Below are 27,867 nucleotides of genomic sequence, written 5' to 3'. Positions count from 1 at the left end.
TTGCAGGCCAACATCCCTTTGCACTGAGCCCGCTCCATGGGGGACAGGGAAAGGAAATAAATATGCTTGTTCAAAGAAAAAAAAGAAAATTATATTAAGAGCTTTCCCCCCCCTTTTAAATAGCATAATTGTTTCCTTTTCTCTCTGACATTGGAAGAGTATCCAGAACCCCAAAGGAACTCCACTTTTTCTTTTTTAATATTATTTATATATATAAAAACTAAGAATTAAAAGGAAAAAACCCTTGAAAAATAATTAATTCAAAGGAGGGGGGGGGGGAAACAAAAGAATATCTGCTTTCCTGTCACCAGATTGCCGAACAAGAGCTAAACACTCTTTGGATCTTCTTTCCCAAGCTAAGAGGGCTCCATTTCTGCTGCGCTGGTTTGGTTTCATTGAAGTAAAGTCCACGCTTTAGAAGCCGCCTGCCCATTTCAGATGACCAAGCAAGCTTTGGGGAGGAATGAGGGGGGAATGAATGACTGCCCGTCTCTCGCCCATCTCTGCCGACTGGGAGAAGGGCAGAGCTCTGCCTCAGCCGTGCCGAGGTGCCTCTCTCTTCTCAGAGCAGTTGGCGCCGTCGGAGATGTACAGCCGTCTGGTCGGGATACAGGTGGAGGGTGTCTGTGTGCGTGCCCAAATTGGATTTTTTTTTTTTTTTTGGTAGATATTTTTGTTATTGTTGCTGCTGCTGCTTCTTCGTGTCTAAGTGTCACCCAGATTTTTGTTTCCTTCGTTCAGACGCTGCATGTTCCGAGAGGGGGAGAGAAAGGTACACCAACCCGATGCCTTTCTGAACATCAGCCCATCTCTTTCCACTGCTTGTAGAACTCCAGAACATTTTTTATTTCTACGCTGGCATTGGCGGCTGCCTGGATGGCAGACTGCAAGCAGAGACAAAACAGGTTATTTTTTTTCTTGCCCTGTCAAGAGGACTGCCCTTCACAACTTGGGAGATTCTCAGGCAGAGTTTGTCAAGGCTAAAAGGCCCAATTCTCCTTCATGCTAAAGTTGCTCTGGCATGAGAGGCCTGCACAGACATGCAAATTACTTCTCCTACCTCCCCCAGGACACTTTGCACCACAAAAGCATGACAGATCAAGGGGCCTTCAAGGAAATAGGAACCACGACTTATAAACTAAATTTGGGAAATCCAGGACAGTTATTACCCAAGGCAGAAAACATTTAAAAAAAAAAAAATTCCCTTGCCAATCAACCAGATTTTAATCTTGCTAGGAAGCAGAAAGGCTCAGCTCAGCCAGCCAAAGAGCTACTGACCTGCATGGGCACCGAGAACGTGCTTGGGTCCTCCAGCTGAAAGCCCGTGATGATGGTGACCATTCCTGTGGTGTCGTCCTCCCCGCTTCCTTGGGACACTGTCAGTTGTTTGCAGCTGTCCAGTATTTTATAGAGATTCCTGCCAGACAGATGCAAGAAAAGAGAAACAGAGGGGAAAGTCAGAGGGAAGACCACTTGTTTGTGCAAACATATGCTCAGGAGAACATGTGGAAAGCAGGACTGTTTCTCTGGCGCCTGTTGAAGGCTTTTCTGAGACCCTTCTTAGCACCAAGTGTTTGGTGCTATGTGAGATGCACAGATGGATGGATGCCCTAACACTCTCTCTAAGGAATTTTATAATTACTCACATAGAGCACCAAATCAAGCAAGCTGCATGATGGGTCCCAGTGCTAACACCTCTCCCCAAAGCCACCCGCCTGCTGGGAATCAGGCTCAGACATCTCCAGATGCTGTAATCTTACCAGGCATCTAAATCTTGTCTCTTCAATTTATGCCTCTCAAAGCTCTTCCCAACATCTTTCTGGCAACGAATGTACCTAAGGAAAGATCAAGAGTCACTGAGCTCACATGGAGACCATCACACAGACTGAAGTCAGTGCTCTACAGCAGGTCCACCAGACGCTGCAGGACCCTTTCGCAACGCTGGCTTTTATCAACCAAAGCAACACCCAAAGGCCTGCCCAAGGAATCCCCTGTAAAGTCCCTTAGATCACCTCCCCTGCCTCATCATCATCGCTATGTGCGGTTCACAAAACCACAAGTGTTTCAAAGCCCACCAGCCCTGACACAGGCCTTGAAGACGCAGTTTCTCTTCACAGAAGCACAGCTGTTTGTCCTTCTACAGCTAACTTGGGCAATAATGCAGTACAGCTCTGCCAGCACTCCCACAGTGCATCAGTAAACGGTACTGCTCAGTTTTATACACTGATAAAGAGATGCCACTCCCTCCATTCCTCAGAAGCAGCTATGTTTCATGGCCGAGCAGCAACTACAAGCGTATCTGGAGAACCAGATGCCAAATCTGTTACTTCACCACCTTCCCTCTTGCCAAGTGCATTCCTGAGGCCTGGCTTTCCCTCGGCCCACTCCTCACTCTGCTCCAAGGGATGCACAGGCTGCTCCCACCATGGACATTTTCTTCCACCCCAGAATACATCCATTCCAAAAGCAAGGGCAAATCGCATCACTCTCCCACTCTCACCTGTTTCCCTTTTTAAATTCTGCCTCCAGATACCGGATGCTGTCCCGAGCACCTGCGTTCTCCTTTTTCAGGAAGTCTAAGCCATCAATCACTAACAGGAAAAAAAAAAGAAGCAAAAACATCTGGCTTACAGCTACACTGCTGCAAACTAATCCAGATGTGTCAAGAATTCCTCATCCCACTGAACTGTCTCTGATGCACAGCAGCAGCGCCTGCCACAGGAGGCAGACAAAGCGGAGGGTGAACAGGGCCTCTCTCTTTCCAGCTGTTCTTCGATACACGATGTTAGATTCCAAGCATGGGCCACACATAAAACAGGCCCCAAAAGCGACATGTGGAAACAGCATTTCAGCTGCTCCAGCCGAAGTAAAGGACAACAGCAGCAGGAGAGAAAGCCACCACCTTGGCCCACAGGGCTGGCTTCCTAGCCAGGAGGGAATGAGGGGAAGAGAGGCTCAGTTATTTGACGTGGAGTCCCCATACCTGTTCGAGGGATGATGATTATGAACCTCCCGCTGGTGGCCAGCTGCTTGACAACAGCCAGGTGCTGGCAGAGGGCCTGGGTGTCCGGGACAAGATAAGGTGACATGGCTGACTGCGCTTTGGGCTGCTGGAGACTTCCCTCCAGCTGAGAAACCTCCAGCTGAAAAAAACACACATGTAGAGACACCTGCTTCATATTTATGCTGAAGCAAACAATCAAACAGGGCAAGACTCGCCCTGCAAAGCTCCATCAGGTCCTTCCAACCTCCCAGCACATGAAGCAGAGGGCTGGATGCAGCCAGTGGGTCAGAGGGAGGTGACTGTCCCACTCTACACGGCACTGGTGCAGCCCCACCTGGAGTACTGTGTGCAGTTTTGGGCACCTCAATGTAAGAAGGACATCAAACTATTACAGTGTGTCCAGAGAAGGGCGACCAAGATGGTGAAAGGTCTCAAGGGCAAGACCTAGGAGGAGCGACTGAGGTCACTTGGCTTGTACAGCTTGGAGAAGAGAAGGCTGAGGGGTGCCCTCATCGCAGTCTACACCTTCCTCAAGGGGGGCAGTGGAGGGGGAGGTGCTGATCTCCTCTCTCTGGTGACCAGTGACAGGACACGAGGAAATGGAATGAAGCTGCGTCAGGGGAAGTTCAGATTGGACGTTAGGAAAAGGTTCTTCACTGAGAGGGCGGTCGGTCACTGGAACAGGCTCCCCAGGGAAGTGGTCACGGCACCAAGCCTGTCAGAGTTCAAGGAGTGTCTGGACGATGCTTTTACGCATATGGTTTAGTTTTAGGTAGTCCTGCAAGGAGCAGGGAGTTGGACTCGATGATCCTTATAGGTCCCTTCCAACTTGAGATATTCTATGATTCTGTCTTTGCAGAACAGACTTACTGTTCTGCATGTAAGAACACATAGGCATGTGTGGGATGGGAGCAGAGAGCTCCCCCTTCCCTTCCTACTTTCAGACATTTCAGCCACTACCCTGCCAGTTTTCAGGAACCAGCATCTCCTACCTGCAGTCGAAGCTGAGCCATATCTCTCATTAGCCTGTTCCGACGAGCTTCCTCTGCAGCCTAGTTACAAAAACAAACTTCCACATCAGTTAGCAGGAAACACACAAGCTGACACTAGCACATGCTTCCACAAACAGGGTGAAAAGGGGACACCTGAGTAGCTTTACGGAGCAAAACGTTCATCTCCCACCAAAGATCTGTGATTATAGTTACAGTCTAATAGTAATCTACAGGAAATTGTGCCAAGTACAGAGAATTAGCCCACCTCTGCCAACTCACCATATGAAACTGGGCTTGGGCCTGGTGCAGCAAGTTGTCTTGCTCCGACTGTGCTATGCTGATGAATATCCCAAGCTCTGAGTTGAACTGCAGGATGCTGCCTTGCAAGTGGGTTATGAAGTGGCCAAAGCTCCGAATGCAGCAAATCCGAACAACAGACTGCAAAGAAGCAGACAGGCAATCACTAGCCGTGTCTCCCCACGAGGGTTGTAGCCTGAGCCAGCTCCGACCCTGCACGCTTTTGGAAAAGGCAGAAACTGCTATTAAAAAAAAAATCCAAAGGAAACATTTCTGATGGAAATGTGCTTCTGAAGACAAAGACTGCAGGAGAGGGCTGCAGGAAAGCCTACACTTGGCCAGAAAGCTTAGAAGTGCTTGCAGTCTGGGCTTCCCCAACTCAAGAAAACCTCAGAAAACATCGACAGGCTCTCCCCCATAAATCTCTGCTCAAGCCCCCAGTGCTGGGAAAAGGAATCAAATAAAATAACAATCTATATCTGATTTTGGGGCAGGCACTTCTCTTGGCTGGGCTGCTGAGCAAAGCCAGCAAAAGGTGAGCTCACGTGGGATGCGAGATTGCCGCACTTTGCTCCAGCTGCCCCAGCAGTTTGAGATGACATTCAAGACCTCAGCCGGCTGGACTGTGATTTAACAAACATGGGTCTCACGTCACGCATCAGAACAGTGCCCTCAAATCGAGGCAGAAGATGGAATATATTCCCCACTCCAAAGGAATCAGATTGGTCTAGCAAGGCAAGACAGGAGAAGAACAATCGCCTTTTTCTGCACACCTCCGCTACCCAGAAACGATCACCTTGGCCCTTTGTGCTTGGGAAAACAGGCAGAAGTGCTCTACGAGGGCACAGAGTGCCACATGAAGTGAGATTTCACCAACTTTTGCATTTACTGGAGAAGGATCACAGGAGTATCCTGCAGCTCCAATCAAATTCTCTTCATTCAAGGCAGGGCAGAGATAACAACGCTTCTGCCCAGACAGGGAGGTCAGGAGGCTTCATGCAGCAAAGCTGTCAACATGTGACTGTACTTCCTCTCATAACGACTGACAGGGAAGGGAAGGCAAGGCAATTTTTTGAACACTGATTTTTGGATAGACAAATGACTGCAGCAACCACCAATAACATGAACCCATCTCAGACTCAAAAGTTTGAATCAGTTTGGGGTCTTTTTTGGCAAGAAAGAACTAGATCTTCATCTGCACAGCTAAGACAGGCTGCACCTCCAGAAAGGTAAATGCAGCTTGTGCCGAGATTCGGGATTTACCCTGACTCACCTCCTCAACTGCTGAGAAAATAGGCCGGTCCTGCTCAAAGTTAAACCTCTTGTGTGCATTTTTCAGAGGGGGAAGATTTCGCAGGGCCACATCTTCTGGGAGCAGCAAGTTGGCTTTCAGGTCTGGGAGCTCAGCACCACTCAGAATGTCCTTGACCTCATTACATAGGGCCAGCCCTGGAGAGGATGGAGGAGGAGCACAGCAATATATGGTGACTTAAACAACTGATGTGGGGACAAAGAGGAAAACTGCTTTAAGGCACGCAATCTGTAATGATCAAGGGCAGAGGTTTTAAATTACACATGTACTGTGAACACGTGTTGAAGGAGGAACAAAAAGACCACCCACAATATAAAAAGTAACTGTCCCCAACAACCTGCTAAGGTGCACCACTTCAGAAAAAACTCTAGTTTGGAGGTTAGCTTTCCCATTCATTCCAACAGACAAGCATCCCTGCTTCAACTATGCTTCTCATGAATCACGGGGATCGTTAGGCTGAGGTACAGGGCACATCACGAGCATTTGGAGCTTCAAAACTAGTTTCCACGATTGCCACGAAAAATCATACTCTTACTTATGGTCTTGACAGTTAATTACAATCATGTTGGCCACGCAAGGATTTCACACACACAGGTGCGAGTGTTTCAGTATACTGTCAGCCATATATAATGCATTAATAGAGCTAAAGTCTGCAGGACAGTATTTAACTGGAATGGTGTTTAAACACAAAAACACCACCACAGGCATGATGTCGCTTCCCATTGTGCTTATAAGCAAACTGCTACTGGCAAATCTCTCACCCCAGGATCCATCACACACCATGGAAATCACTGATGACTAGGCTTGCTGAAACATTACATCGCCACTTCCTTTTCCAGTACCTGATTCCTGCAGGTCTGCAGCAGAAGGCAGAAGGTTCAGGAGCACAGACAGCCTATTCCACAGGCTCTGAGAGCTCTGCAGGAACAAAACACAGAAGGCCACAGAAAATGTCAATGCAGATATATGCAATAACCAGGCTGCTTGGGCTTTCCAGCATCTTTCACAGACCTCAGAATGCTTTATAAAGAGTAAACTACTACACTTCTTAGGTCAAGATTATCTTAATTCAGCTGGTGGGGTATTTAACATCACCTTCTGTCCAGGACTGGGACAGCAGTTTCAATATGCCCCTATCATCCCGGCCCAGGGGAACTGAACAGATGCAGCCTTGGACCGAACACCGAGCACAGTTCCCACCTGAGCACACATGATGATGAGGTCCGTGTTTGTCCTCAGCCAGTCCAGGAACACCTTGACAGTGAGAAGCAGCCCTTCGTTGGTCATGATCTCTAGCTTCTCCTGAAGGGATCGCTCATTCCTGCAGGATTTGTTACTTGAAATGCTTTCCTCAGAGTCAGACACATCATCTGGAAAATGAAGGGAAAAGCAGGATGGTAGGCATTAAACCCCTTGAGAAGCCAAGCCCCTACTGGTATGAGAACAGTGCTGGGTTCGTAAGAGTTGAGTTGAACTTCTCAGTGCCTCCACACATCCTCGCAAAACCAGTTCCCCATCCCCTGTGCTGTCGATATGAGTGTATTACTGTTGCTTGTTCTTCTTCGTTGGGAGAAGATTGCTAAAATCTCCCTGTGAAAGTTTGACGAACGCCTTAACCCCTCCAGCAGCTTCTGAGACGCTCACTGACAGAGCAGGGGGAAACAGCATGTGCCACCACAAGGACCGTATCATTTACTGCAGAGAACAGAGCCAGTGATCACTGTTTAGGTCAACGTGCACTGATCTTCGAGCTAGGCAAAAGAAGAAAATGGTAGGGCTATTTCATGAGCCAGGGCCCAGGTGAATTTAAATATTGAATATGCTTTGCCATCTTGTCATTCCATACAGACCAGAGGATCTCAAAGCCACTGCCAATGAAATTGCATGCTAGCTACATGAGTGACCTGAGGTCAAGGTAGCAGCAAGCTGGGAATCAACGACGCATTTTGCTACAGTCCCTTATTTTAATTGCACAGTCACTTCTGCCTATTAGCACAGCAATTATCATTCAATAAACCCTCAGAATCAAAAGGGAGGAATTAATTTATTCAGAAACCATCCCTGATAAGAGTGTTAAGACCATTACATAGCTCAAGTTTTGAAACAGTACAGCTGAGGCAAAGAGAACTCAGCTAAAAAGCACATGGGTTAGTTCATTCAACCTGGTTCATTCAACCTCTCATTTTCTACATCTATAAAAGTATCATGGCCACACTATTCAAATACGTGCCTGGAGCTGCAACATCTGTGTAACCCACTGAAGGAAAACGTTAAACAGACCAGAAATCGTTTGTTTCTTCCTTTACCCCCATCTCTTTCAAGTGGCTATGAAGCAATGCCAGGAGTCAGTAAACATTAACATGATCTAATACTCCCCCTTCAAATCCTGGCCCAGGCAAAGCCTGAATCTTGCCAGTGCTGCAGGCCCATTGAATTTGGCAGCAGGATGCAAAAATGTTTCCTTGCTCCGGGGAAGCTGGGGGGAATGACAAACAAGACTGAACAGGCCCATGTGGTTTTATCTGAAATACAAACAACTCCCTGTAGTGCATCAGATCTCCCTTTCAAGCTGTTTTTTCCCAGAACGTTACTCAGTTGTCTAAGTTGTGTGGCAATAGAGACATTGCAGCTCCACCTGCTGTGCATCTGCAGTTGGGTTCAGCCCTGAGCACTCAGCGAGGCAGCATTCAGAGGGTCACAGAAAGAGGCCCTCAACTCGCACGCACCTAGGTCACATTACAGACAAGCTCCTATGAGAGCTTTGCGGAGTTGATAATCTGACATCTCATGGAGAAATTCCTGGACCGCATCTGCACTGTGCATCTGCACACTGCATCACCAGAAGGTCTAGTAAGCATCTGATTACGAGATTTTACATGGGGAAAAAGGAAGATAATCCAAATTTTTAATACTTGCTGGAATTATCCTCTGTATTATCAGAACTGCTCAGCATTTAGCCTGTTGAGCAGAACAACAGCTAACCCTGGCTGGCTGCAGGTGTTTCCTTTGCTCAGTGCACGTATTCCTGGATGTCAAGCAGTAAGAGTAAAGTTCCTCCTTCAGGAAACACCCAACCCAAGACCTGCCCAGTACTTGGGCAACCTGCTCCTCCAAACCTGGATGAAGGAGAACTTGCACCATGAGAAGGGGTGGATTTTAGCAAACAGACTGCTATAGCTTGCAGTTTTCTACACAGGACTGCAACACCAAATATTTTGAATGAGGTTGCTGATCCTTACCTTGCTCTGACAAGCTGGGCTTCTCCAGATCTCCATTGATACATGGCTTGCTTTCTATTCCATCCTTCAAGACGGGTGGTTCACTGTTCGGTTTCAGAAGGATGTTGCTGAAAGTGGGAGCCAAGCGAAAGCAGCGTTTGGTCTGAAACAGCTGGGTGGACATGGCCTGGAGATTACTGGCTATGCTCGCGTCATTAGCGCTCAGGGAAGCTGGCCCATTGACTGCTGGATCCAGAGCCTCAATTTTAGAGATGCTTGGGCTCTTGGAGTCCCCCAGCCCACTGCCATCCACACAGTTTTTTAAGGCCTCTTTGGGCCCACTTTTGCCTCGGCCACTTCCCTCCTCACCCGGCTCATCCTCCATGTCCTCCAAGTCGGACCGAGATTCTTGGCTGTTCATGTCAGAGTCCGTCTCCACATCAAAAGCAGCTTCTGCTTCCTCGTCACTCTTCTCTGAGCCACTTTCTGAGCCATCGCTGCCCTTTGTGGAGCCCTGGCTGGAGTCAGAGTCAAAGCCCTCACTCAGGTCACTCTCATCCACCTTCTGGGGGTGGCGGCGCCGGCGCAAACAGGAGAGGCGGGAGTATTTCTTGCTTTTCTTGCAGTCATTCTTCCTTTGTTCCTCGCTGGGCTGATGATTGGCCAAGTCAGCTTCAGCTTCCTTCTCAATCAAGTTCAATGGCTCCCGTGGCTCCTGGTCATCTGCAGGCATTTAAAATGAGACCACAAGTTAAGAAAGTCCCCATGCGTCACACAAGCTGCTTGCCAGCCCTGAGCCTGGGGAACCAGTAGAGCAAATTTCAGCCATCGCTTCTATTAGTGTCTTTAACCAGAGAACAAGTAATGGCAACCCTAGAAGAATGACTCACTTTCTAAAAGGCGTCCAGAAAGACTTGGGAAGCCTGGATTCCTACTGCCCAAGCTGTGCTGCTCCGTTATCAGGCAGCCCCAGCGCTGAATGCTGCCAGACCAGCATAAAATACACAGTTGCATCTTACATCTTTTCCCCAGCTTTCTACAGTCCGAGAACCAAGTGACCAACCAAGCAGGGCAAGGGCATGTGCCAGTCAGCTTGATTAAACCAGCCACTCCACCCTGTAACTAGACTGAGTTGATCTAATCCCTTCCTTGACCAACATGCTCACAGACTTTCCAGCAGCCCTATGTCACCCTGACAGCTTCAAAACCCATGCAGGGGAGGAGTCATTCATTGTCGCTTTTGACAAGGCAAACTCTGGTCTTGCGTTCCATAAAATATTACAAATTGACTGTTTGCAGGGAAAAGATTCAGCAGTTTCATTCTCTGCTCAACAGGATCCCCCGGAAACTAAAGGTCTGTTTTTGTCTGAGCAGAGATGAGGTGTGCTGAGCAGACACTACTCTGCCCAGGCGTTTCACCTGAGATCATCTCCTCAGTGGAGAAGAAAAGAGTCCAGTAAATAACAGCAAATAGAGAGGCAGAAAATAAGGAGCACAGATTGGGGTAAACAGATGATGAATGAGCTGCCAAGAAATACAGAAAGATAACTCCTTACAACAAGGAAAGCAAACATTTTCATCCTGTGATGATTCTGACACTCACAGAGAGCGTCTAAGTGGAGACTGTCTCAGCAGATGACCTATCTTTGGGGATTTCAGCCCAGCAGCCAAAGATCAAGATGTCTCTAACAGCACTCAGGTACTATACTACAAAACGTATGCCCGGGAGATTTAGGAAAGAAAAGTAAAAGCCAGCCCTATAGGCAGGCAACTGCTTATACTCTGTTCTCTTACCTGTACCATCACTCTGAAAGGCTGGGACTGGATTCTCCCCTTCTTCTAGCTCTGCCTGCAGGCGAATATTGACGTGATTTATCAGGTGAGAGAAGAGGGCCAGCGTGAAAGCGATGGCTGCACTGTACTGCTTTGAACCTGCAACAAGACAGCGTAATGAGGTGGAGGAGGCTGACCACTAGTCCAAAACATGAATGCCAATTAGGACAACATCTTCAGCCTAACTGGACTGCTGAATGTTAATCACTAAATTTCTGAATGGCTGAATAAAGCACTGGTTACCTGCCCTCTTGAGGCTGTGAACACTCATAAGGCAGATGATCACCATGCGAAAGATCAGGAGGTCAGGAAGGAAGGAGTAGCCACTCTCATACTCTTCTTCATCTTCACTAGCTGAGCTCAGATTAGGAGGAGAGGGCAGGTAGAACAAGCACAGGTTGAAATCCTCCAGCACAGACTGGCAGAGAGATGTGAGCTCGGAATCCAGAGAGCTTAACAAGAGACAAAAATAAACAAGAATTATTATTCAAGACTCAAGCTCCTGGCAATGTCTGCATGGAAACTGAACCGAAACTGGCAGTTAGGCTATCCTTTAGCACTAGACAGGATGAAGCACCAGGGAATATACTGTAGGCAACAACAGCTATGGGAAGCAAGTGAGATGAATCAGATTATGTTTTCCTCTCCAAAGCTGCTAAACTAAAGACAAACGATACTACAAAGAGATGGGTCACCAAAAAATATTACTTTTTTACTGGGAGCTCAGGCAGTAGCCATTAAGATACACAGGGCACTTCAATGCTGGAGGTAGCAAAAGCTGCAGATCCACTACTCAGTTAAAGGACTACATTGCAGTGCACAAACTGGGGACACAACTTTTCCTCCTCCCATGGCTCTAACTTGCAGCCCTGTAAAAATATTCCAAAATCCTCTGTAGCTATTAGCTACTTCAAAGGAAGCACCCACAGTAATTCAGTGTAACAGGCTATGGGAGTCTCCTAGTTACAAAATAAACCCATCTGCAAAATATCTAACAAATCTTTTTCAGGGGCAACGTGCTTGGGAAACTGAAGTAATTTCCAATTTTCTTATGTGCTAAATATGTGTTAAGTGGATATTAAATGAGCCTTGAAGTTCCACTTCGCTATAAGTCAATATTTGAAAGCTAATCCCATACTGGGCTGCATTAGCAAGGGCACAGCCAGCAGGTTGAGGAAAATGATTATCCCTCCCTTTCCGGCACTCAAGAGATGGCATGTGGAGTACTGCATCCAGTCTTGGGGTCCCCAGTACAAAAAAAACAAACAAAGAGATGCTGACAAACTGGGCTTAGTCCAGCAGAGGACTGTCAAGGGGAATAGAGAACATGAGGTATGAGAAAAGGCAAAGAGAATCGAGTTTGTTCAGCCTGAAAGAGAAAAGGCTCAGGGGGTATAATCTTCTGTTTTCAGATGCCAAATAAGTGGTTATAGAGGACTGAGTAAGACTTTTCTCAACGGTGCACAGCAAAAGGAAGGGAAGCGATGGGTACAGGCTGCAGAACAGGAAAATGAGACTAGATGCAAGGAAAAAAAAACACCACAGTGAAGGTGGTCAAACACTGGAAGGGGGACCAGAGAGGTGTGGAATCTCTGTCCTTAGATCCATTAAAAACTCAGCTGGATGAGGCTCTGAGCAACCTCATCTGACTTCGCATTTGAATCTACCTTCACAGTGGACCCTACTTTGGGGGAGGACTGGACCCCTAAGAAGGTCCCTTCCAACCTAAACTATTCCATGATGAGTTTAACTGTAGCCTGTGTATAAGCCCTTTAAAACACCTGCTCTATTTCAAGCAGTAAGAGGTTAATTTACAATCACCTGAAAACCTCCCAGCAGAGACAGAGAAAATCCAAGGGGGGGCGGGGGGCGGAAATCACACAGAATAAATGGAAAGCTTTGTACAGCTAACATGAACGGGCTATGCTATTTGTTTCTTTGAACAAGGTATTTGGTTACAGATTTCCAAATGCAATGAACAGCCCTGCACACGTACAGACGGTGACTCGTTGCTGTCCTGTCAGCCTAAATCCAGTGCTTGCCAGAAGAAGCATTTGATGACTGAACAAGGCAAGAAAACACCAAAGGCATAATACAGCACAGAGATGAGCCGCGAGACTCAGGAGTTCAACATTCACTCAGCTACTGGCTTGATTTAGCCAGAGTCAAAGTATTTAACCCTTTGGTATTTCAGCCTCCCCTGGAAGACAGTCTCCTTCACTCTCCCTGCAAGGTTAGAAGACTAAAGTCTTGGACTTCTTGGCAGAAAGTCTCAGCACAGGCACTGTTATGCTACAGGGAACAGTCTCTTCCAATTCTGAATGCCTGCTACTGTGAGTTATCAATAGAAGATACAATCTACCATAACCTTACCTGCTCTTTGGCTGCAAAAGACTCTGCAGGTACATAAAGCTCACCAGCAACCTCTTAATGTCTTTGCCTCTAAAAAGATTGAGAAGAAAACACTGTAAAGCAGGTACCCCATCACAGAGATGGACTAGACTAACTATTAATAGGTAGATCAGGTCTCAATTGAAAACCACATTCTGATGAAACTGGAGGAAAAAAGACAGCTTATACACTTTTAACTTTCACCAGCATGCCTCAACCCTCATGAGCAGTCACCACCTCCAGGGGAGAGTGAGAAAATCTCTCACCTCAAATTCTACACCTAGCCAGCATTTAGCTTTTCTCCTGAAATTATGACCTGAGAGATCAAGAATGGGATCTAGACTGGGGCTCTCAAAATTCTGGGACCAGTCACTGCCTCGAATGGGCCATCTACCAGTTCCCACTTCCCAGAAAGACACTACTCTCAACCCAGAGGATGACACTGGTGGCATTGCAAACTCTCACCCTGCACCCCTCTCCTTTTCTTTTCCCTCTTACCGTTTCTTGCTTGGAGACAACTTCCTGGTTTCACATTTCTTCAACTGGTGATACATTTTGGCTGCTTTGTCATACAGCCGCTTCAGGTTCCCATAGGCACCTTCAAAGGACACTTCAGACTGGATACTGAGATACCAAAATAGAACACATCAAAAGTTACTTTGCCACAAGGTTGCTCACATTTTATGGCTTTAATTCACTAGAAAGTTATTCAGACATCTAAGCACGAAGACAGGTACCTAGTGCTTTTGTTTGAACATGCTGGGCTACTTAACTCCCACTGATGTCTGCAAACCCTACTTCAAGCCGCACCACAGCTCCATCTGCAATGTTTACACACCTTTTCAAATTTGTGCCTTAAGGTCATGTTCAGACAACTGAATTCCACCCACCTCACTATGCAGGGTGCCTCACTCAGCACCTCCACTCCCCTTCAAACCTGGCTCTCTAGCACAGGCAGAGGGTCTCAGATGAAACCCTGCCCTCCAAGTGCAGCCCTGCACATGTATTTTAGTGACCAGCATGACGCTTTGGTTTGACCAAGGCTCTTTCCTATTATCAGTCCTGCTCAAGGGTGAAATAAACCCATCTCTCTTCCCCCTCCCCTGAAACTCATCCACTGAAAACAGTCACAAATCCAAAGTGAAGGAGAAAAGAATCTGGCACCAGCAACCACAGTGCACTGATTCTCTGTCCAGAAAGCCAAGATCCTCACAGACACTCACCAGCGTAAGTAGCAATAGGTAGCTTCCACATTGTAGTATTTGCTCCCTGCCAATGTCCCCAGCTGGTTAAAGGGCATGCCTGTCATGAAAGAGGGGCAATGGAATTAACTTACAACTCTCCAGTGGCCCTGCTAGAAAGCAGATCCTTTCCCTCTCACCACATTTCCACACAGGAGGGAAGCCAGGAGACACAAACAGTAGCAAAGCCGCAGTACAAAGGTCTGGACTACTGGATCCTTTTGCCACCCGGGGGTTTTTTTTCTGTTTTTATGGTGCTTTTAGATCCTCCCCACCTTCCTGCCAGTTATCTACATAAGAAAGCAGAGCAAACAATGCCTCCTCCTCTGTATTAATAATGCCATGGCCTTGACACTGTATTCCTCTTGACATGGACATCATCTTATCAGCATTTAAGAGTTCTGTTCCAGCTCACTATGGTACATAAATGTTTGTCACTTATTGGTATTTGGGATCAGCCTATCAAACAACTCAGTGAGAACTCTGCAAAGACAGCACAGAGAAAACATTTTTCTGGAATTGCACACTTTTTAAAATGAGACAGGCCCTCAACTCTTGCCGCAATGTGTTCTTATAAGGTAGTCACTTCCGAAGGAGAAAGCAGCATGTGAGGGTTTTTTGCAAGGGTAAAAAGAGGGAGATTACCAATAATGCTCTGCTTCTGGCAATGGACAGCTGGATCTTCCCTTAGCCAGACAAGCACAACTTTACCATATTCAAGGAACTCTGAGCTTCTCAGAGGTTATCAGATGAGTAAGTTGAGGTCAGTGGTGAAGAGCACCTTTGCTTTTACTCCTCTCTTTGGCTTGCCAGCAAGAGAGAGATTCTCAAAGAAGGAAGTAATTTTAACCAGAGGATAAAACCACTCCTCTCTCAGCAGCAGGATATAAACCTGACCAGCATAGTATCACAGAGTATTGTTTTTAGGTTGCGGCAACATGATTTTAACGACTAAAAATTCATGGTAACTCACTCACCAATTTGTGGCGCAACAGAAAGGGCTTGATAGTAAAACCGCTCAGCCAGCAACTCCGTGTCCACACCCGCCAGTTCATTCTGATAGCGAGCTGAAAGAAAACCACACACCGCACATCAGAAACCAGAAGGCAGCGTCTTCCCTTCTGCAGAGAAGCACAGCTTCCCTACAGATTAAAAATACCACAAAACTAGAAATACCGGCCAAGTCAACAAATCCATCAAAGAAGAACTGCTCTTGGCAAAACACAGAAACGTACAGGGTTTGCCAGGCCCATTTGAAGCACTTTTATTTTAGCTGCACTATTCCGCACATCACAACCCCTGCCACTTCAAGCAAAGGGGATATCCCTCAACACTTGTGGCAGCATGTGAGCAAAAGGAAGAAATTCTTCTGCTCCATGTGTTAAGTGCTGCTTCATTTATCCTTGAAATAACTCAGAGCTGTGCTCCATTTTCCACTACCTCAAACAGACTACATTCACACAGCAGAGTGTGAAGTCTAAAGCAAGTCAGCTAACCTAATAAAATACGTGGCTGTATCTAGAGTGGACTTTTTTTTTTTTTGGACAACAGTAGGCATTTTGGAAACCTTAGGCGAAAGCATTGTGAAGAGGTGAGCACATTTCTCTCACACCAGTCAGGTAAGTAATCCTTACTACCCCCATAAGACATTTATTTGCAATGCCGTTTTTAGGCTGATTCACGTGCAACGATAATGCCAAACAGCTTTCAAGAGCTTGAAGGCTGCTGCGTGTCAAGCACATTTACCCGCGCCACACTTCAAATAGTTGCTTCTCACACAGTTACATGTTTTCTCACTGCCGTCACTCCCACATGTTCACAATCAAGCAAGAAGCTGACACACTTACCACACACTTCAGGAGGTCGTGACTGTGGGATAGACAAGTCTGCTATAAAAAGGATGACATGCAGCCAGACACAGTGACAAAGAACATGGGGCTTTGCAGTGGCCTACCACTCTGGATTGATTCACAATATTGCTTGACAAATCTGAGTCAGTCACACTTGTGTTGATGACAGCAGCTCCATAAGGCAACCTTAAAGCAAGTCTGAACTGAGAAGTCAGCCCACTTTGAGTTTCCTTCACACTGTCCAAATAATATAAATAAAAGCAAAGGCTTCCATTCTTACATGGCCACGGATACAGCTGTTTATCAATAGCAAACTCCTCATCTACTTGCCCAAAAACAAAGCTTCTGCAATTTGTAGTGGTTCAGTTATCGACAAGGATTTCAGCTTATACCAGTCATTGACAAATGTGTCCGAGGGAAACCAGTGTCTGCAAGTAACTATGGCTGGTGCCTAACAGCAATGGGCACAGCACTGTACAGGCACCATCTTTTTAATGTATTACAGGTTGCCCTGAAAGACGATGCTGTTCTTACCTAGATCTCCCAGATAAACCAGACATCTGTGACACGCCATCTGTGCCCACTCCATCTCCTTCTCAGATGCAGACACAGGTTTCTTGCAGCCTACATGAGAAATATGAAATCACATACACCATTGGGTAAAGGCTGCTGGAAAGCATGAGCAGCCTGCGCCCCTGCCTGAGACACCCAACATTTCACCAGATGAAAACAAAGACCACATGGTCAGACGACATTGTTGGTTGCCGTCCATAGCATCTTATAGACCAGCACTGGTTCACTCTTGTTGTCAAAATGTAGAAAATACATGTAGACACTGATGCGCGCCCACTCCCCCTTCAATTCCCTACTGATTAGGGGCAGTGCATGTCACTGCATCACTAACAGTAACTGAAATGACTGTCACTCAGACTTTGTCTATAAGGTATGCCACAGGGAGCTGGCTCCATTTGCACTCAGATGAGAGGACAAAGGCCAATTCCTGTCTACAAGCCATGTGATCGCGTTAACATAGCATTGAGCACAAACTAATACGGCCTGTTGAGAGGCTGATTTTGTCAGCATGGCTAATGAGGCCTTCGGATAGGAGCCGGCGCAAATCCCTGGAAGCCAGAACAAAGTCTGGGCACACTTGCCCCTGGCAGTAGCATACAATATGGATGTACCCTCCCCGACACTGAAGATGGAAACAAATTCATTGTCTCAAGACTGAGATCTAGATTCAGGACTGGCCAACCAAAAAGGGAGGAAGAGAAGTAAAACAAGGAAAAAATCAGGACAGCAAATCTGTGTTGTAGACAGGGCAGCTACAGTCAGTTAGGAAGAACTGCCTCCAAACAAAACTGCCTTTGCGTCCAGAGGAGGGCAACAAAGCTGGTGAAGGGCTGGAAGGCATGTCCTCTGAGGAGCAGCTGAGGACTTTGGGCTTGTCTAGTTTGGAGAAAAGGAGGCTGAGGGGCGACCTCATTGCTCTCTACAGCTTCCTGGGGAGGGGACGTGGAGAGGGAAGTGCTGATCTCTTCTCCCTGGGATCCAGCGATAGGACACGTGGGAATGGTTCAAAGCTGCCTCAAGGGAGGTTTACACTGGACATTAGGGAGTATTTCTTTACCGAGAGGGTGGTAAAACACCGGAACAGGCTTCCTAGAGAGGTGGTCGGTGCCCCAAGCCTGTCAGCATTAAAGAGGCATTTGGACAATGCCCTTAATAACAGGTTTTAACTTTTGGTCAGCCCTGAATTGGTCAGGCAGTTGGACTAGATGATCGCTGTAGGTCCCTTCCAACTGCAATAGTCTGGTCTAGTCTATTCTATACTGAACTTAAAAAAAAGAAAAGCAGTTCAGGCAGTGGAAAAGTGTCAAAAGCAACAGGGGAAGGCTCCAGCCAGCTGATCTGAACTAACTCAAACCATCAAACATGACTCAGTTCCTGGGAGGGACTGCTGCTGGCAAGACCATGCTTCCCATCTCCCCATCAGCACCTTCTCCCCAGCCAGCAGGGCCATGGTTCAGCCAGAGATCAGGAGGCAAAGGCTACCACGTTCGCGCTTCCTCTCCAGAGAACATTTACTGCCACCGGGCAGACCAGTATCATGGATTCACTCTAGGTTCAGTCTTCCTGTTGCCAAGGACTTCCACCTTCTGGAGGAGAAAATTTCCTCAAGCAGGAATTCCAAAGGAAGACATTTAAGACCAGTCCAGCCTGCGGTCTAAGTTGCTCCCCTCTTGGCTTAGTTTAAAAGAGTGGAAGTGAAATCTGGAGGCTTAAGTGACCAGTGAGGAATGGTTCCCACGTACTAATGCGCGTTGTATGAGTTGCATTATACAAATACATGGCCTTCAAATCTGTGTCCATGCATGCTATTGGACCTATCCTCCCTTTCTTTTTTGCTTTGAATCCTCTTGCTCCCATTTATATAACCATCAAGTTGTGTCCACCCTAATTTGTAGTCCATACGAGATTCCTACACACCCACCTTTTCCGCATACGCAAGGTTACATCTCTATTATCCAGTTACATACTCGTCTGCTGCATCCTTTTAATTAAAGAGCCTAAAAACATTAAGAAGCCTGAATAAGGGGAGCCTTCCAAATGCAATCACGCACCACAGGGTACAAACCCATCTGGAATGCGCATTTCGAGAATTTATTAATTCTGCAGTACTGAGATACATTTCTCAAAGCAACAGTTGCCAGGGACATCTGCCTTTTAAACCGACATTTCAAAGCCGATCATGATACAATCATCTCCCAGAACTAAGAATAGGATACCAGCAACTAAAACATTCTATTGCTAAAGACATACCAACTTGTCTTATGCCAGTTTCTGCTGTCCTCCCCGCTGCCAGCTTTAAGAATGTCAATTAAACCCTTGCTAATACAGTTCACAAAACATACAGAGGCTCCGTTTCTCACCTGGACCCACCCGAACAGAAACATGTGCCTTGAGGCCACTGAGCACAACCCAGGAGCAAAGGTGAACAAACCATCACAAGGTAATCGAGGATGTGAATGCATACGCAGCCTTGAGCTGTTTCAAGACTGTAAACACTCTTATTCTTCCTCCCCTAATAGGTAAGATACCTCAAATTACCCTGCATCTACGGGCATGCACAGAGGCGGTTACCTGAGACAGCTAACGTACCTTACTGTGTTACAGGAACTTCCTCACGTTCTCAGTCCAAGATTCAATAGCCGTTTCAAAGCTACACACAGTACAACTAGGATGTACGTGAAGGGAGCACAGATAGAAGGGGCACCAAAAGGAGGAGCGATATTTTATACCTAGTGAATAGGATGTCCTGACAAAAATCTGTTGATTTCAAGAACCTATTCCCCCAATGGCCCGTTTGTCTGCTTTAATTAAGCTTTTAAAAACATTCTGTACAGCCAGAAGAGCTCTTCAATCTTCCATAAAAATCTGCCATCACCAAACACTTACTAAAGAATTTTCTAACAGCATTGTCTTCCTGTTAGAAACCCTTCTTTCCTCCCTAGTTTAGTATTAAAAAAACAACAAAACAATGCCACGGAAAAGAGAGTAGGACAGACAGTTTGTTCTAAACAGAAAACTGGCTAAACAGAGGAGTGGGGGGGAAGATAATCCCTTGAATGCTGAAACAAAGATGGACTAGCGCAAGGGGAAGCCACCTGACTGGGATTCAGGCCTTGCCCACGAGTCCAACACACTAAGCACTAACCTATTAGAGGGTCTGTTACGTGCGTCCAGTCAATACAGCACTGCAGCTCCAGCTGATAGTGAGACTGAATGTAGAGGAGAAGGTGCTGGTAAAACCCTATGCCAGCAACTAAGTGAGTCCGGTACGCACACTCCAGAGTGCTACGGCTGTGAATGTGCTGGAGGGAAGAAAAACGAGACTATGTTAATGCAGTCCGGGTAACATTTTAGGCTGGCCACCCAAGTTATACCAAGTATGAAGCAGAATAGTGGGTAGCTCAGCTGTAATTGGTTTTGCACAGTTCTGTACCTCCTCGTGCTCAACAATGTTGTACCTAGTGGTATTTACTAAGGGTCAACATCAAGGAGGAGAAATACTTGCTGCAACAACAAATAAAAAAAATCAAGGTGCCTGGTTAGAGCACCTTAAATACATTCAGGCAACCAGATCACCAGGAGAGAGTTCATGGCATTAGAAAATACAAGTGTGAATACTGTGAGTATTTTCCAGCGATCAACTCTAGTAAAAACAATCAGCACTGACAAAGCCTCGTAAGACCATCGTTCTACACCGAGATATATCTTTTGAAGATGGGAAGACAAAAATTAAGCAAATTATTTTGAAATATCCTCTGCAACGGCAGCTCTCTCAGCAGATCATTAAAGCTTACCTGCCCACAGCTAGACAAAAAGTATATGTCAGCTCCATGATTCAAATTCAGGAGTGCCTGGCTTCCTGCCCTGTGTTCAGACCACAACTTCTCCAAGCAAATGAAGCTTTTAACTTGGTCTCACCCATTGCAGAGCCAGAGACTTTCTCATGCCAGAGCCATAGATACCTGCCTTTTTATTTGTTTTAATGAGCTGGATAACTTCATAGTAAACTTTTCTCCAGAGCAGTTCTTCTGCTTTTCTTCCATAATCCACTGGATGCAAGAACATCAGCTTCACACACAGCTCCCGCAGCCTGAGATAGACAGCAGAGAATTCACATTTAGCTACAGCAGCTTCAAATACAGCTGCCACTACATAAGCACGGAAGAGGAAAATCTGAATTCATTACGACGGATGAGCTGGGCCATCTGGTGATGGTACAGCTTGTATCACTCCCACATAAGAGCATGTGGAAAAGCCACACACCTAACCAGCCACCTTGGCTCAGCTGGCCATCAGTGACTTCCTAAATTGCAGTAATGTCAAGAATTGTCTTGACAGCTTAAAAAATTAGTAAGAAAAATCATCCCTGCTAGGCACACTCTGAACCCGATAAAAGATTTCACACACACATAAGAAGTTTCTTCACCACACAGGTTTTTTTATAGATAATTAAAAGGAAGGCATTGGCCAACATGAAGACGACTTATTTGTATTACAACGACACCCAGGAAAGCCTCCAGCCATGGACTGTATGGTTAGGTGCTGTTCAAATACAGATCTGAAATCTAGCCTCTGCTTCAAAAACCTGGAGGGACCCCAGGTCAAAGGTGCACTACAAATCGAACACACGGTAAAACTGCAGATTCAAAACCTCCACGTGTTGCTTCACATGGATTTTTCCCAGCCAAATGTAAAAAACAAGTGCCCTGCCCAACTTACTTGTTCCTCAAGCTGATGTTCTCCGGCTTGAACACTTCTTGATACGCTGCCTTATTACCAAGGATGAGATCCAATCGATGAACGGCCTCTACCACTGCTCTGCAAGGTAACACAGAAAGAAGAGTTTCAGAACAGCAGGCTCTCTGGGATTATTTCATGAGATCTGGGATGTCTGCTCAGAACCATACTAGCCTAGTTAATTCCATTATTAGTAAGCCGCATTATACCACCACACCGTATTAATTGATTTCCCTTCTGCACTCTATTTTGAAAAGCTTATGGAAAGAAGAAGAAAGCAGAATTACACACACTGTAATGATTTTGCTGCAAATCAGCTGTTTAATCACCAGTTACCCCTGCCTGTCTGGTCAAAAACGTCAATTATTTCTACAGTAGCAAAGTCAGAAATGTCTTTGGACATGTTAGCAATTTTTAACCTCAGCAATTAAATTATGCTATACATACCCTCAGATTAATTTAAACGTCTTAAACTCTATGCATAAAAAATTGATTGATTTCTAACAATTACTGTCTTGATAGGGTAAGAGTCAAGCCTCCACCAATTCCTGTTTCCTTACCAACTTGTCTATGAAAGAAGGCAACTCACATCATTCTCGTTTCCCAAAACTTCCTGATCTTCGTTACAGTGATTCATTGATTAAAGCCCTTAAAGATCTCTCAGAGATAGGTAACAAAGAGATTCAAAACCAGCCTAAAATATGAAATTTGTTATAAGATTTTTTTCCCCCTGAAAGCCAGCTAAAAGACAGACCAAGCAACCTCCAAACCTCTGAGTCATGCAGAAAAATACTTCTGTGAATCACTGCCCAAGACTCTCCTCCTAGAGGAGGAATACCACACCGTGTGTAAGATCTCAAGCACTCAAAAGTTTGTAGCTGTGAACAAATCAGACTACAATTCAGGAACGCTGCAGTGAAATAACACCAGGGACTTACAGAAGCATTGGTGCTGACAGAAAGTACCCTCATCAATATCTCATGGACAGTTCGATAAAGCAAAATCGACCAGCCGTGTTAAACGCTTCCTACCGAGAGATCATCTCTAAACCTCTGCCTTTGTTAAGCCTGTATTTGAGGTCAATAAACTGACTCCTGAAATTAACTTTTCCCAGGTGTTGACTCTATATGTTCCTCTTTAAGAAATATGTCCTCCAAGCCATCCCCGGTCATTAGCTACCAAACGCCACAGGTACTTGTTCTCCTCCTCAACTTCACATCTATCTACCTGTCATTCCTCATTTGTTCTAATACCTTTACTGCTGAGCCTGCCACACACGGAGAGCTGTTTGAACAAGAAGCTGAAGACAAGCAGGATGCATTGTAAATACAGAATGAGACAGACCTGATCACAGCAAATTTCTGCAAAGCAGAACAGTTAGATTCTGCTACCAGCCTGCTCCCCCTCCCCAAAACCTCCATCGCCTGCAGAACGCAAACTCCCTCATCACACTCACAGCGCAATGCGATGACTGAACCTTCTTTTCGTGCACATGCACAAACGGTGGCCAGATTGAATACAGGGCACTCGCATGGCACTTGCAAGCAAGAGCATGCAAAACCATATGCTAAGGAGGTAGGTTGAAACCACCACCACTTCCTTGAAAACTACAGATATTACTGTAAAGTAACTGACGGTTTCATATACCAGCCCCTTACTAGCAAGGCAAATCTCCTTTCACAAACCCACCACACCAAAAGGAACCTCCCTGAAAAAAACCCAGAACATTCAGGACCTCAAAGAGAAAATGTCCCATCTCATGCTATGTCACGGGAAGCCCTTCATCCAAGGATAACTGGAAATCTCATTTGTCTTCAGTAAACCACAGAACCCGACAGAAGAAGAGAAGCGTAGGGAATAGGACTGTCTTACACAATGGCTTGGGAGATCAAAACACCACAGAGCTGAACCAACTTCTTCCTAAATAATCATGAAGAAAACCAAGAATAGAGTAAGAAGCGCACACAAGTCTGCTACCAACCTTGATATCCACAGCCACTCCTGCTCACTAGCGTCTTTCTCACATGGCCTGAAGGTCCTTTGCAAACTCTAACAACCTAATGCCCTCAACAGCAAGTAAGGCAAGCGAGTAAGATGCTTTTTGATTTAGAGGCAGTAAGTATGAAGCATTCATCCAAGCTCACAGCATACTGGCGGGGAGAGAAAAAAAAAAGCCCCACATACACGTTTAGTTTCCCCAAAAATAGATCTCCAAAAGCAGCGGGCAATACACATATCCTTATTGCAACCTGTGATTAATGTCCTGTCACTGTATCTCTCAAAGACCCTCAACGAACAGTGTGGCTCACAGGGAACTGATTTGTTTCCTATGCAGAAGGGTGACCAGAAGAAAGGGGAACTGCTGATTCATTTAATTCCCAGAGAGAAGTATAGGAAATCTATGATCTTCTATTCCCAAAATAGGCAGTCTCTACATCTGCAAAATAGCTGTAAAAATGTGTTCACTGTGCACCGAATCAGCAGCCGCTGTGTCTCTGATACAAACTCACACGTCACTGACACCTCAAGGTGGGAAATGATTTTACAGTGACTACAAGCAGTCGACACCTGCATCCAAGGACACGGTCAGCCCGTGGGGTGGGATGTTGCACGTGCAGGTGTGAACCCGTGTGTCCAAACCCTCATGTGCAAGTTAACTGTATTCGAAGGCTCAACACTGACTCCTTCTCCTGCCACTTATTCAATTCAGGTTCCTTTATGGGCACGTGGTCCAGGTTCTCTCACTGCTCAGTAGCTCACATGCCAAACAAGCCTCTGGTTTTTTTATACCTAAAAAAAAAAAGGGTCACAAAACCTCATCTAAGAATCCTCCTGAGTTCAGCAGTGACAGAAATGCATCTTGATACTGTGCAGCCGTGCAATGACAGGAACCCATGAAATGACAGGAACTACTCAAAAAGCAGTTGCCAGAACCCCCTTTCCAAGTTGCCAGCAAACAGACAGCTATTTGGCTGCCAACAGTATCAGTGGGCAAGAAATGTGATCGAGCAGTTAAGGAAAGCCTACTCACATGCACCAGGACTCAAATGCCTGCCAAATGTGAAGTACAGAAGAGTTTCCTTCCAGGGACGATCTGAGCAGTGATACTGGAGGGTATTTCACCTTCCCCTCGAGCACAGGGTGGGAGGCATCCCGGAGGGCATCTCCCAAACAACCCTGTTTCCTACAACAGTCAGGGATGGGCACATGAAGATACCGGTTGCTTCTGCTACTTTTTAAAGGTTCATAAAGAAACAGAGAGTTGGTGACTTGAAAGCAGCAAGGTTTATCTTTTAGGATGTGGGTTCCTGAGCCGTAAGGCAGAAGGCAGACCCCACACTAAAATGTCTTCTTATCAGCACCAGCTCCATGGTGCTGCTGGAGGAGGCGGAGGCAGGAGTAAAGAAGAATCTGTGACAGCCAGTGATGGCCTGCAAGGATCCTGTGTCCGCAGTGGTGAGGAAAGGGGACACAGTGAGGACAAAAAGGTACAGGAGCCAGCCTCACTTCAAAAATGTTAGGCAACATCAACACAGGTGCTATAGACCACGCACTGATTAAAATGCGATTTAGCATTTGTGCCTTGGGTGGCTTGAGACCATGGGCTGAATTTTACTTAGCAGTTAAGAGGCCAAATTTTGTCCCAATACCCATTTTTATACCTGCTGGGTTTAAACGTTGCTTTCAGACAGCACATCAGAACCACAGAGGAGGCAAATCAGATGCCAGTCTATTAAAAGAACCAAGTACAGCACATCATGCCAAGCAGGGTGGAAATGGTCCAACGTGAAGTCCTCTTCAGCCACGCAGACACCGATCTACCACTTTCCTTCTGTGCCATTAACATTCTGGGACGGGGCAAGACGGCAGGGAGAATTATCTGTCCTCTCTCTATTTCTTCATTTAATACATCAGGAAGAGCCACAGTCTCTGAGAAGTAAGACATTTCTCAGGGAAGAGAACTGCAGCCATTCATTTGTATTATGGCATGTGTCGGTTCACAAACAATACTGCCCAGAACAAGGCTGGCAGACAAGAATAGCAACGCAAAGCCAATGAGCTAATGGTTACCCAGAGTCTGGAAAAGAAATCTGTGAAATAAATCCGGTCACCCTACGCTAAAACAGACATTGTAAAACAGCACCCAGGATAATCCAGTTGCCACGTTCTGAGGTGAAACTTGGGGATTATCAATCCAGGAAGACTTAAATGGAAAAGATCAAAGACCATCCTATGAACAGCAATGGGCAACCTCATCTCCAAAAGGACACTCCAGTGGCCAACATACTTGCCAAGGACCACGGAGACCTGAGCTCAACTCCCACTGCTCTCACAAGCAGACACAAAGCTGATCCCATGTGAGCACAGTTTATAGCTGGGACTGTGACATTCGAAAATCTGTGATTCAAAGGCACTGCTTAATCCGATGGCCAAAAATTTCCAGAGACAGTCAGCCATCACACAAAGTACAACGTGCTTCTTAGAGGACAGGAAGTTACCGCTTCATCTAACTGAACTTCAGGCTGAAATAAGGAAGAATTGACAAGAGACTGTTAAGGTAGAAAGCTTGCTAAGAGCGCTATCAGCTATGTAACAAGAAAATTTGTGGCTGCTGCAGACATTATAAATCCTGCGCTAAAATCACAATACTTACTTCCAGCTAAAAGAAGAGCCATCTCTACAGGAGCATGGTTTTCTTTTTCTGCTGTAAAAATGCTATAAAGCAACCACACACCTTATTCTGCCATAAAAAATTTAAACAGAAAATAACCGCTTCCTTGCCTTGATGACCAAACCAATCTGGTCAAGGAACATTCACTTGCGAGCTCCAACGGCACAGTGAGGTACCGCTTGTCAGGTGAGCTAAGAAGCACAGACATTCCTGGTCCACTGTGACCGCAAAGTAAAACACATCTTAAACCATGATGAAGGTGATTTAAACAAAATGCTTTCTATTTTGCAAGCAGGAGCACAAACATCCTCTCCGATCCTGTCCACCACACCTCAGGTGGCAGTGGGCAAGGCGTTATGCTGCACTAGCTCAACTACCAGCACATGTGGGAAGCCACCCCTGAGATCCAACGGGGTATCTCAGTGTGACAGCAGATACAGAGCTCCACAGCCCCGGAGGCGCTGCCAGCACGACAACACAGCCCACACCTCCGGTAATCCAAGCCATTGTGTTTTACCACTGACCTTGCAATAAGAAAAAGAAATGCACCTAATATAATTTCAAAGTGCAGGGAACGTGCGTGTACGAAGCGCATCATGGAAATAAACAAGTTCTAGTAACTACTGCTCAAACCTGCTATTACTGCTTTGGACTTTTGGGCAAGGATATTGCCAGATTTCTCAGAGGAAGGCAAGCCTTGCCCTCTTTTAGAGGGGGGCAGTGAGGTTCCACGAGATGAAAGGACGTGCCCAATGTCACTGAGCAAGTCAGCAAGACAAAAAGAAAATGGACCCCGACATAAAAGCCATCTCTTGCCTTCATCATTCTGCTCATCTTCGAAACCTGTCGCTGCTGAAACTCCACTATGAATCTGCTTTACTGATGGAGAAACTGAGACAGAAGGGAACAATTTCTGGGCCACACTCACAAAACAAGCCATCAGCAGAGCAGAGGCCAGGCACCTCAGCGCTGACAGCGTGGCACCTCATCCCTGCTGGGTTGAGCTGACCAAGGCCATCATTATTTCCTGAATCTTGTCTTCTGACGCTATTTCCAATACACAGCGCAGAGATGTAAGTAGGAGTGGAGTCCCAGTGAGTGTTTTACTGGGAAGATCTGCAGCTAGAGCAGTCTTGCCCTCCATACAGCAGGAAAGTGCCCTGGCTCAAGCTCCTGCTCATCACACCCTCTTCTCCAGCACCTCCCATGTAACCCCTATCTACTGCCAATGCCAGGGACCCCCTCTCCAGCCCCCCTCTCCCTGGATGCCTCCCACATCTTGCCCTTGTCCCACTGCATCCCCACAGCTCCTTCGCTCTCAGCCCCCATCATCTCCTACCCCACCTCCCTGAATCCCGCATAACTCCTTCCTCCATCCCCCATGTCCTGACCCATCTCCCTGGGTGCCCCGTGCCCCCTTTCCCCTGATCCCCTTCTTTCCTTCCCACCTGCCTTCTTCCCCACATCTCGCGATTGTTCTCCCATCTTGCCTGGATCCCCCACAGCTCCTTCCCTCACCACCCTTTGTTTTGACTCATCTCCCCTGGATCCCCCATACTTCTTTTTCACCAGTGCTGCCCCCCACCCCGTGTATTGCTCATCTCCTCTGGATCCCACACAACCCCCTTCCCCCTGTTCCCCTCCCTCGAGTCTTCCCTAAATTTCCCCCTTCTCCTTTCCCTTAGCGCTGCCCACTTCCCCTGGATTCCCTGCAATTTTCTTCACCGCAGTCTTCCCTAAATTCCAC

General features: G+C 46.4%; 1 protein-coding gene across 1 annotated transcript; it reads right to left on the bottom strand.

Annotated features, from left to right (window-relative positions):
* Positions 1-298: 298 nt before the first annotated feature.
* SMG5 (SMG5 nonsense mediated mRNA decay factor) lies at positions 299-21,851 on the bottom strand. The gene is made up of 22 exons (XM_009320476.1): positions 21,822-21,851; positions 21,431-21,573; positions 20,678-20,801; positions 19,857-20,013; positions 16,673-16,762; positions 15,266-15,355; positions 14,271-14,349; positions 13,546-13,671; positions 13,030-13,098; positions 10,900-11,108; positions 10,618-10,755; positions 8,845-9,546; positions 6,806-6,975; positions 6,448-6,523; positions 5,567-5,742; positions 4,276-4,434; positions 3,997-4,056; positions 2,984-3,143; positions 2,501-2,591; positions 1,761-1,835; positions 1,279-1,417; positions 299-884 (listed from the first exon to the last, which is right to left on the bottom strand). Exons 1-22 carry the CDS (start codon positions 21,849-21,851, stop codon positions 801-803), a joined length of 3,147 nt encoding a protein of 1,048 aa, XP_009318751.1. The 3' UTR covers positions 299-800.
* Positions 21,852-27,867: the final 6,016 nt, after the last annotated feature.

Source organism: Pygoscelis adeliae, unplaced genomic scaffold (genome assembly GCF_000699105.1).
Source record: "Pygoscelis adeliae isolate BGI_AS28 unplaced genomic scaffold, ASM69910v1 Scaffold153, whole genome shotgun sequence".
NCBI classification, from domain to species: Eukaryota; Metazoa; Chordata; class Aves; order Sphenisciformes; family Spheniscidae; genus Pygoscelis; species Pygoscelis adeliae.
The sequence above is the reverse complement of the archived record's forward strand: the minus strand, read 5'-3'. Positions and strand labels throughout refer to the sequence as shown.